The sequence below is a fragment of the Chelonus insularis genome, unplaced genomic scaffold, assembly GCF_013357705.1.
Source record: "Chelonus insularis isolate UGA/USDA-ARS -01 unplaced genomic scaffold, ASM1335770v1 contig_75_pilon, whole genome shotgun sequence".
Classification (NCBI taxonomy): Eukaryota; Metazoa; Arthropoda; class Insecta; order Hymenoptera; family Braconidae; genus Chelonus; species Chelonus insularis.
Window position 1 is genome coordinate 977,291 of NW_023276737.1, and position 11,378 is coordinate 988,668.

An 11,378-nucleotide genomic window follows, 5' to 3' on the forward strand; every position below is an offset into this window, starting at 1 on the left:
CGTGCTGATATTTTAAAATAGTCCATTAATAAAATTAACACAATACAGTATTAATTTTTTTAGATAATTTATTTATAACAAAGTCATTATGAATTTTAATAATTTTCAATTAAATCATTCTTTTGACTGCCTCATATTAAAGTCAGTATCGAAATCATATTCATCTTCTTTATCTTCCATACTGAATTCATCTAATTGGTTGGCTAGCTTCGTTGCTTCTTTTTCTGAAAATGAGTTAATGATATATCATTAGTGATAACGACATGTCTATTATTTATTACATCCAAGTTAATCACGAACAAAAATTACCTCGTTTAATTTTTTCTTTTTTCTGTTTTTTGAAAAGTAACTTATTGTGTTTATTCAACTTTTGATTTCCCTCGATTTCGAAAACTGGATCAATTTTCTGGGTTTTCTTTGTTACTTTTACTCTTTTCTCGACTTCATTTTTTTTCTTTTGCTTTTCATTTAATTGTTGCAACTTATATTCCTGAAAAAAAATTGTTTATCAACTATTATAATTGGATTATATAGCTTGTAAACAATAGAGTTTTATAATGTACCTTTTTTTCTAATTCAATAGCCGCATCTACGGGTCCAGTACTATCAATTTGTAATGGATCAACGACAGTTAGATTGGTTTTCGATGATGCTTGCTCTATCGAATCAAGTACCATTTTTTCCTCTGCCATAAATTTTTCGATGTCAAATTCCTCTCCTATTTGACTGACAATTTGCGCAGACACTTCACTAGATGGCAATTCTGGTGGTACTGTATAATACCTTCAATAAGAAGAAAATATTATTTAATTACAATATTTTTCGCATTATGAAAATTTAGTGTTCTATTTAATAACAAATTATTACCTGATTTTTCCAGAATTCCAGTCATTCAAAATACTTCTGGCTGCTGCTACGGGATCTGGCACTCCTCCTTTCTTAAACATTCCCATTCTCAAAGCTTTTTTTGCAAAAAATTCATCAGGCGTAGAAAAATTGTGCATGTCATACAGTTCCATTATTTGTTGTTTAGGAATCCTCTTTAAAACTGCAGTAGCAGGAGTAAATGGATCCTTCAGTGATTGAATTTTCACAGCATTTTTAAGCGCAACTGATGAGTCATTAGCATTATCTGGATGAGAGTCCGCAAACACGATACCCGGTGAATCAAGTAATTTTATTTTTGAATCTAAATGAACTACTTGCATGGTTTTTGTGATTCCTGGAGTACTCCCAACATTGCAAGCTTTACTCCGCTTTAAAGAATTTATGATACTAGATTTTCCAACATTCGGCAAACCTACAACACCTACTCTTATACTTTTTTTTAGCCCTCCTATGTTTCTACAATAATTTCCCAATAGATAAAGTAATAATTCTGCTCCATAACACGTACTATTGTGTGTTATATTTTCTTTTTTTAAATTTAATTGTTTCTGACCCAATTTTTTTGATTGATTTTGAGTAGATGCTTTAAATGCAATAGTCGGTAAACTCATTTTCAAATACTTAAGCCATTGTTCAAGATTATCTTTAGGAACAAGATCTGCTTTATTTAATACTAGAACTAATTTTTTATTTCCCTTCGCTGATCTCACTATTTCTTCCACTTGTTTACATCGCGTTCCCAAAGGATCTCTAGCATCTACAACTTCTAAAATTACATCTGCAGCATCAACTACATTTTTAAATTCTTTGAAATAAGCTTTTAATGAATTTTCCTCTTTGACAAGTTCTGGATTATTGCTCATTATACTCTCTATCGTTCGGGACTCAAATTTCTGTTGTTTATTTTCTGTTGATGATACTAATGATTGAAGATCGCCAGACGCTATTTTTTCACGTTCTGCTAACTTTCTTGCTTTTGCTTCTTCACGTCGTTTCTGTTTTTCTTCTTCTTTTTGCTTTTTTAATGCTTCTACTTCTTTCAAGATGTCTTCTTTGAAGGGACATTGATTCGGAACTTGTATCAATTTAGGTTTTTCTGATAAAAAATGATAAGTTTTAATAATATTAGAAAACTGTATGGCGCTTTAAAATTAATATATGCGACTGTTAACTTACTTTTTGGATTTTTCTTCGCCTCTTTACGAAGTTTTCTATTATGATCACGGACCTTTTTTTCAATCTTATATCTTTTACGAGCTTGGATCCGCTTACTCGGTTTTTCTATGATATCAGAAAGTTGATTAAAATTAATTATATGTTTAAATGAGACATTTTATTAAAAAATTACTAAATGCTAATCTATGTTTAACAATTACATTCTTTTACCGAAATATTGAAATTCATAAATTTAAATAATAACTTTGAACATTTGAAATTAATAAAATATATAAGAACACTTACTTAGACAAAATTTAGCCATATTTATTTATTTATTTTAAATAAATTCGCTGATGAAATGGAGTAGAAGTTCACGTGTGTCAACACGTTTCACAAGTTTTAGGTTATGAAACCTATGAATTCTGTATACACGTGGTATGCAACACTGCAATGTGAAAATAAATTTCCAATTAATAAAAATATATTAAAGTTTACTATGTAAATCAATAATGTGATTAAAACATATATATTTATTTATTTTAAAGAAAAAACTTTTTTTCAAATGTACATCACGCTAGACACTCAGTTATTTGCGCCTCTAGCAGTGAGAATGTAAACTACATTCCGTATGGTGGCAAATAACTTCTGTTTTATTGGTGGTTCAATTCCGAAGAAAAATCCTGATTCCACCGATTTGGGATTTTTTTGAGAACTCAAGCGCTCCTTGTGTTTGTATTTGGAGTCATAAGAAATGTCGTCGAACATGTGTAGTTTGATAATGATACTACGAGAAAAAGTAAATAAACTGTTGATTAGCTGACTAATTCTTGTGAATGTCAGCTCTTTAATTGCATAATGTGTGTGCTTACAAAGATTTCTGATTACAAGAGAATCCAAAGGTAAGTTCGATGTTATTATACATAATAAATCTTTTCAATTACTTACGGGTTTTTTTGTTACACATATGTCACTTTTTTCAAAGTTGGGGAGACTACGGTTTCCGTGGCGCCGCGATTTTTTTTTGCCTCGCAAAATTGTTGTAACTTGGTACAATGTACTTGCAGGGTGATTTTTTTTCATTAAACGGTGCGGCCGAAGGCCGCCACCGGAGAGAACCCTCTAATTCTGTAGTCCAAAATTATGCCCATGTATAAGCCCATATAAACCCAAAATTTAAAGTATCAATATCTCGAAAACTAAGTGAGATATGAAAAAATTTTATTCTTCATTTTCGTCTTATTTTGGACTGTTCTATCGAAATTCATTATCATTTCGTGGCGCCACGGAAACCGTAGTCGTGCCTCAAAGTTAAATACTCCAATAATGTTTTATTCTATATTATAAAAAGTAACATTTTAATTAAAATAAAAAATAAAATTGCTTCAGATGATAATTCGCAGTCAACCATTACGCGCTAAATAATCATGTTCCTTATGCTTATCAATTATTTTACTTATTTATTAAATTTTCAATTATCTTACAATTTAATTTTTTTTACAGATGAATCTTCTATTTCTCGGAGGTATTGGAACCTGCGCTATTTTATTCATAGCAGTATTTGGCCTAGTAGCAGTTTTTAAACTGTTTATCTGTTTACTTGCATTGATTTTAGGGTATCAGATTTGTTATATTTTATTTATCTTAAATTTTCGAATTTCAAATTAATATTAATCATTATACAATAATTTTTTTAGAATATTAACTTGTATATACAAAAAATATGTACCAAATCTTGAAAATGAAGTCAAATTTATTAGAGAGAATTTGTACAAAAAGACTGAAAAAATACAGAGGGTAAGAATCAACTAGTGTATTTAATCATGAATTATTACTCGATGTCAATTATATATTTATTTATTTTCATTATTTTTTTTATCAGAATCTCAGAGAGTTTTCAAAATCTACGGTGACATTTACTCTAGATAAAAGAGTCACAGGTAGTCACATAATTGATGAATCGTTACAAGTAAGTATTAATAGAATTTTGTACTGTTATCTTGATACAATAATGGAATGTATAATTGAAAAATAACATTCCTAAATTGTTGGCATATTCCATTATCTGATCTATTGATTAATTCCTTTTATCTTTGACATTTCATATGATTATTATTTTACAAATTATGTATATTTTAACAAAAATAAATATTTTTCATGATTATTTATCTTTTAGGAAATTCTAGATTTTATTATGAGAGACTATGTGGAACCATGGTACGGCGTATTAACCGATGATGAAGAGTTTACTAAATCAGTTCGAGATACTGCTCAGAAAATAGCCATAAATATTGCAAATAGGTAAACATAATTTTCAATAGATTTTGTCTACCCACTGTAGTGAAACTTGGTAAAAAAAAACATGATCTTTTATGAAAATTTTAGAGTGAAAGATGTCGATTGGATTCCCTACTTGACGACACGTCTTGTGGACGATGCAGCATCTCATATGAGACTTTATCGGCAAGCACGTGCAAAAATGAAGCAAATAAAAAGTAGCAAGGGAAGTAGTAGTTCAAGCACTTCGAGTGGTACACCAAAGAAATCGCCCACCCATCGAAGAAACAAAAGTGAGACTGATATATCGTGGTATTCGCAATCTAAATTCTACATCCCGAATCTAACATCATTAACAGAACCAATAGACTCAAATGCAGCAGAAAATGATGAAGAAAAGCTTGAAAAAATATTTTTTGATCTTGAAGTTCAAATGGAAAATAATTTAATATGTCGAGATCTAGTGTGTACAAATGAGGAACAAGAATTAGCATTTCTTGGTGAAATATCTGAAATTTTGTTATACTTATTGTTGCCAAAAGCCGATTTTGATTGTTTAACAGTGAGATTTATATTACGAGAACTTTTAGTTAACATGATAATAAAACCCCTTTTAAATTTATTCTCAGATCCTGATTACATAAATCAAGCATGCATATGGCTGTGCACTAAGGATGCAAGTCTCCCTAGCGATGTGTTTTTAACAGTGATTCGTATTACAGACAGTTTAGAAGAACTGATAGCAACAAAAAATATTGTGTGTAATGAAATATCCCATTTACGATCGAAAGACTCTGGTGGTGATGATGATTTAATTGTTAAACAACAATTGAATAGTTTATTGTACGTACAAAAAATATTAGACACACGAATAATTAGCATGCAAGAAGGTTTAGATTCAGAAGTTGATGGAATCGGTACACATCCTGATTGGAATCGTTTGCTAGTGCCAGGACATAAATTAGTTAATCTGCCACTCGATGAACTACTTAAAAACAACATTGCTTTAAGTTATTTTATTGATTACATGACAAGTATCAACGACGAAGCTTACTTGTATTTTTATTTAAATATTTATGGATGGAAAGTTTCAGCCGAGCAACAAATATCTGACATCGAGCTACAAAAATTACAAAATAATCAATCATCAGCCCATTCAGGTAGTTCTAAAAAAAAAAATATTAATTTAGAAAATTTAAAAGAAGCAGCAATTAAAATTTATCAACAATATTTAAGCGATAAAGCATCTGTAAAATTACAATTAGATGATAGTCTTGTCAAAAGTTTATTGGTAAAATTTAAAACAGAAGTGGTTAAAGAAACGTGGTTTGATGAGCTACAAGCTTGTTGTTATGAAAAATTACAAAATGAAGATCGGTTCCTACCTTCATTTAAAAGATCTATGTCTTATGTAAAACTTTTAGCGGAATTAGATTTATTAAAAGATCCGACTTCTGAAGATGATATAAAATCTTTGGATGGGATCAGTGTTTCAAGTATGAATAACGAATTAGAACAATCGGAGGAAGAAAATCGTGGAAACGATCAGAATAAAATGAAATCATTAAAAGAGAATATTCAATCCAATTCAAACTCTTCTGCAAGTTTAACGAGCATGTCGGGAAAGGAAGGAAGTTATGATGAACTTGATGCTGATATAGGTACTAATAAAAACCCAAAAAGAATAAGAAGTGCGTCGTGTATTGATTCAGATCCTCGAATAACAGATGCAAAAAATGCTACATTCTATCTCGAATCTAATACAGATCAAGTTATTAAACTTGATGAAAATACTTACAACCAGAATGTGATACGTAAATTGCAGCAAGGACGTTTTGAACTTACTGCTGAAATAATTGAAACTGGTGTCGTTAATGACAGGGGAAAGACTTATGGAATTTATGCAGTGGCCGTTAATAAAATTTACGATTCAGGGTATAAAGAAAAGTGGCACATATACAGAAGATATTCAGACTTCCATGATCTGCACCAAAAGATAAAAGAAAAATATTATGACTTAGCTAAATTACCATTCCCTGCAAAAAAAGCTTTTCATAATATGGAACGTGCAGTTCTTGAACGCAGAATGGCTATGCTCAATGCATGGTTGTACAGACTTACGAAGCCGAGTACTATGGATGGCCATATGGGATTGCAAAATTTATTACTCGCCTTTTTAGAACAGGGAGATTACGACAAGGGTGTTACTGGTGGACACATTTCAAAGACGGTAGGAAATTGATAATTAATTTTCAATCTTTCTGGTTGATTACGTTCAAAAAAGTATTGAACTGTTGATTCAGTAAAGAATAAAACAAAAACCCATTTATTGAACTTTATTGATCACTCAGTTCTGCCATTTCGAATAGGAATGAAAAGAAGATTTGATTAAAAATTGAATGATTCAATTCATTAGTTTTTTTAGTATCAATTTCTCTTATCTAACTGGAATTTTTCATTGTTTCTTAAAAATTGTTTTTTTCCAAATTATTTTTCATGAATGAAAAGACTAAATTATTTTAATAATTATTTATAGATTGATACACTAGTAAACCCATTGAAAACATCTATGAAAACAGTTACACAAGTTGTAAAAACGATGCCTGATAACATGTTAAACACAGTTGATGGTGTAATGGATAATATCAGCAAGTTTTTTGGAAATCCAAGAAAAAATAGCATGTTTTATGAAAGCGTAAAAGTTGGAGCAAGTATAGATACTGAGGTTAATAACTTGGTCATATTAAACTTTATGATAGTATTGAAACAAACGATTGATTTATATTTTTCAATTTTTTTATTTCAGACTGATGATAACATCCCTTTAAGGATAATACTATTATTGATGGACGAAGTATTCGATTTGAAAGTGAGAAATCAATGGTTGAGGCGTCGAATTGTCACGCTCTTACGACAAATAATCCGTACGATGTTTGGTGATATTGTTAACCGCAGAATTGTAGAATATGTCTCTTTGTTAACGAGTCCAAAAAATGTTGCAACCTATTTACGACTTTTTAAGTAAGTAATTAATTTTTTCTATTTTATTAAATTTTTTATGTGAATTTTTTTATCTTAATTATAACAATAACTTTAAAGTGAAAAAGTTCCTAATTATTACTTTGAATATTCATGAATATAAATTGTCCATACTATTGATCGTTTTAAATTTTAAAGACAAAGCCATTGGCCAAATGGAGTTAGAGCTGAAGCAAAGCCACCTCGTGATAATGAAACAAAGAACAGAACACGCGTAGCTGCAAAAGTTGCTCTCCTTTCCTGTCTCTCAGATGAACTCAAACATATCATTGGTAGCGAAACGACAAGACGGGGATTATTACGAGTCTTTGAACTCTTTCAACGACCTGTACTCAATAGAAGACTGCTTTATGTACTGTTCGAAGGTATAATTGAAAACTTATTCCCTCAAAATGATTTAGTAATGATCATTAGAAAATTGTATTCAGTATCGCCGCGAGTTAAAAGCAAAAAAAATGCCTGATGTAAGTAAAAATCCAGTCACCTGAAGTGATATTAATGCTTAAAATAATTAATTGATATAAAATATTATTTTATAGTTACTTACATCAGTATGAATTAATAATTTCTATAAATATATAAATACTCTGATAAATTTAATGTCCTCTTTCGGCTGTTAAAGTTAATCTAGAATTTTTATTCTATTATTGTCAATTATTCATTTTTTAATCATTAGATTACAATGTAAATATAATGTTAAATTTTTTTTCATCTTTTACACAATTTATTAACAGATCTGTTTATTTATTATTGACTTTATGTAATGAAAATTTAAACTCGGAACACTAATAGTAGGCATCTATATTTTATTAAGAGTTTTACACTTTACTTTGAAAACCAATTGTGATTTTAAAAAATTGTTACACAAAGTGAATCTCAAATAATTTTACAATTCAATAATTTAATAATTAATTTAAAAACTAATAATTCGAAATAGAATATTTATAAATGAGAACCGAAGAAGTAAGTTCTCATATAACATGTTTAGTAATTAAAATAATCATCAAAATTGAAATGATGAACAAGTGGCCAAAATTCACGCAATGAATAAATAAATACGTTTGATATTGCCTTCTGCAGGCTGCTAATTATGATGGTATTATTATAATCATTATGAATAAATTACTAATAATATATTTGTGATTATATTATATACGATTTTTTTAAGCTGAAGTACTCTAAAGTCATTCCACTACAAAGTAAAATTTTATCATTAATAGAAACTTTTTAAATTATTATTCGGCAAGCTATTTGAGAATTTGCAATTGTCTGTACATAATGTGCAAAAAAAGAATTATTAAATACACTATTGTGAATAGCAGATTAAATTGATGTAAAATATTTTTTTATTCCTTATGTTTTTATCTTTATAATAATATTAATAAATAATTATTTTTAATTATTATTTTAGTTTTCTATTTGAATCTGTTACATTCAATTATTTAATACTGATATAATTATGTTAATTTTTTATAATAGATAAATTAACATTTTTACATCAATTTGGAAGTTTTTTCAACGGATCACAAAAAACATGCTACATTGTAAAATACGTAAAGTTTATTTCGAGACTTTTTGATCCAAAATTCAAATCATTGGTTATCATTTTTAATTATTAATAAAAAAAACAAATTTGATGTTTAAATACATGTAAAATTATGTTATTAATTACTTATAAGTAATATATAAACTATTGTAATATATTAATAATGTCATATTTATGAAATGTTATTTCTGTTATGTTAAATAGTTGAAATTTATTATCATGTTTATTCATAAAACATAATATGTAGATATTTCAGCTATTTTATGCTCAAGCAAAATAAACCAATAAATTTTCCAATCTTTCGATTTGAAAAGTTTTTTGTTATTGTCTAACAGTTTTTTCAAGTATATAATCATATTCCCATTCATTTCTTGTAAAGATATGTGTTTTTTATTTTCATTTAAGTTGTACAGACTGTAGAACATACCCTTTAAAAAAAACGTAAAGCATCAGAGCCAACAGATCGGTTCGAAGGAGTGGTGAAGACAAAAGAGCTTATTAGCGGAGTGGCTTCTCCACGGCAAGATTGAAGCTCTTATATATAGACAGGGGCAAATGAAAGAGAAAGAAAAGGCTCTACTAGCAGTGGTGCTCGTAGTAGACCTCTTGCTCTTGTTCTCTCGTGTGCAGCAGGATGTATGCGCGAGACTATAAGCAATAAGCTTGTCCTCTCGCACGCGTACGAAAGGACATTCTGCTTGGAGCATGTTGGAGGACATAAGAGAGTGACGTGGTGATATAGAAAAGGAGAAGAAGGGGGATGCGAAGCATTGTGCAAAAAGAATTGGGCAGGATGGGAGTTTTGAAGAAGGGGGTTTGCAACCCGGGGGCTCATGGCTTTTCTGACGTTCAAGGGGGAATATACGAGCCACCACTACCACACTACACCTTCACACAAGTCCTATAGAGTTGAATTCTCTGTTCTGGGCCGTGTACTAACGAAAGAAAATCGATATGCATGATTCACGCGAGCATGAGTCCAATGGGGAGCGGAAGAAGGGGGTACGGGAGGGGAAGCGGACCACGCTACTTCTCCCCTTCATGGTGCGATGCCTTCCGTGCTCAAACCATTCCATTCTGTATATGCTCCTGACCAAGGGGGACCTCAGAGAGCAGCAGCACACGCGTAATTCTATACAGCAGCAGGAGGGGTATGTTCCCGCGATGTTACCCCCTCGGTCACTCGATCAGTCGTGTCCCGGGTACCATGCAGTCGTAAACCTCAGCGCAATACATTCGACGTCATTGTGATTAATCTTCTAATCGGCTATTGATTCGTCTATCAATCGCCAATTAGTTTTATTCTTTTACCTAAGTACTTTTTACCTTTCTTATACATCATTTGTTTATTCATTTCCGGGTTGCACATTCAATTCAAATCGCACCGACGCACGCGCCTTTTCAGTGCTCCAAAAAGACGCCAAACACGAAAGTGGGTTATCAGAACTGGAAGTTATGTTGTTAAAATATTCATTTTATTCATCAATATGTTTTCTTTTATTAAGAAATTTGTCATTGTTTCTTAATTTTTTTACGTCAATGATTAAACGTAAACTTTCAAAGCTCTTAGCTCTGAATGATATACATACATAAAAAATATAAGTACATAGTTACTAATATTTCTATACGACCTTGATGACGTGACTAGCATATTAATATATTTGTTTTTCCGTGACAAGTCGAGAAAAAATATTCGATAAGTAATAAGTCATCATCAAAATAATCAAAAAATAATTTTTCTCGTCTCATTTTTAACTTCCAATATTGATTGATTCATGATTGAAATTCATAAACAATTTTATCAAGTTTTTAAGTGGATTGTGAAAGCAAAATGCAAAGGAGTAGGCGGCAGATGAACTAAACATTGGGGGATGGCAATAAGTGTGTGTGCGAACATTGGTCATAGTATAGGAGGGTGAATAAGAGTCAGAGATTTCGATGCAAGAGCAAACGGCGTTGAGACGGAAAGTAATAAAAGCAATGATTATATTTAAAATTTACACAGAATTATTTGTTTTTATTATTTACTTTTATACATATTTTTTTAGTGTTTTTTGTTTTTATTTAAATATTAATTTACATTCACAACCTTTTGAGTGAACATTGTAACAAGGAGGAAAAATAAAACGAGAAAACGATGCCGCGGCCTGTGGTCAACTAGCTCTGGTACCGAAACAAGATACGCCTGGGATATAAATAAAACATACAAATAATATTATGTTGCTTTTCAACAAGTAGACAATAAAAATCAATTACTCAAGATCATACGTATTTCTACAAACTTCAACATCAGTTGCATTAACAGAAGAGATAATTTAAAGCAAAAAATTAATAAATAATATCAACATCCGGTTACTAAATGGTGTAAGTTGCTCATTGGTGGTGTCTTTTGTTTAAGAGCAAGCCCATGAAAGCTTACAATAAAAACATAAAAGGAAGCATGAGATTAAGCTTACAATTGTCTGCTAGATTC

At 30.4% G+C, this 11,378-nt stretch overlaps 2 protein-coding genes across 2 annotated transcripts; one reads left to right on the top strand and one right to left on the bottom strand.

The window, feature by feature from the left end:
* Positions 1 to 50: 50 nt before the first annotated feature.
* On the bottom strand, positions 51 to 2,651 carry Ns1 (Nucleostemin 1). The gene is made up of 7 exons (XM_035090150.1): positions 2,615 to 2,651; positions 2,350 to 2,491; positions 2,065 to 2,169; positions 868 to 1,984; positions 564 to 783; positions 310 to 490; positions 51 to 224 (listed from the first exon to the last, which is right to left on the bottom strand). Exons 2-7 carry the CDS (start codon positions 2,366 to 2,368, stop codon positions 115 to 117), a joined length of 1,752 nt encoding a protein of 583 aa, XP_034946041.1. The 5' UTR covers positions 2,369 to 2,491; positions 2,615 to 2,651; the 3' UTR covers positions 51 to 114.
* A 147-nt stretch (positions 2,652 to 2,798) lies between these two features.
* On the top strand, positions 2,799 to 8,495 carry LOC118071159 (sorting nexin-13-like). Its single transcript, XM_035090148.1, has 9 exons — positions 2,799 to 2,945; positions 3,547 to 3,659; positions 3,741 to 3,840; positions 3,926 to 4,012; positions 4,220 to 4,344; positions 4,429 to 6,550; positions 6,857 to 7,045; positions 7,127 to 7,341; positions 7,498 to 8,495. Exons 2-9 carry the CDS (start codon positions 3,547 to 3,549, stop codon positions 7,820 to 7,822), a joined length of 3,276 nt encoding a protein of 1,091 aa, XP_034946039.1. The 5' UTR covers positions 2,799 to 2,945; the 3' UTR covers positions 7,823 to 8,495.
* The last annotated feature ends 2,883 nt before the right edge of the window (positions 8,496 to 11,378 follow it).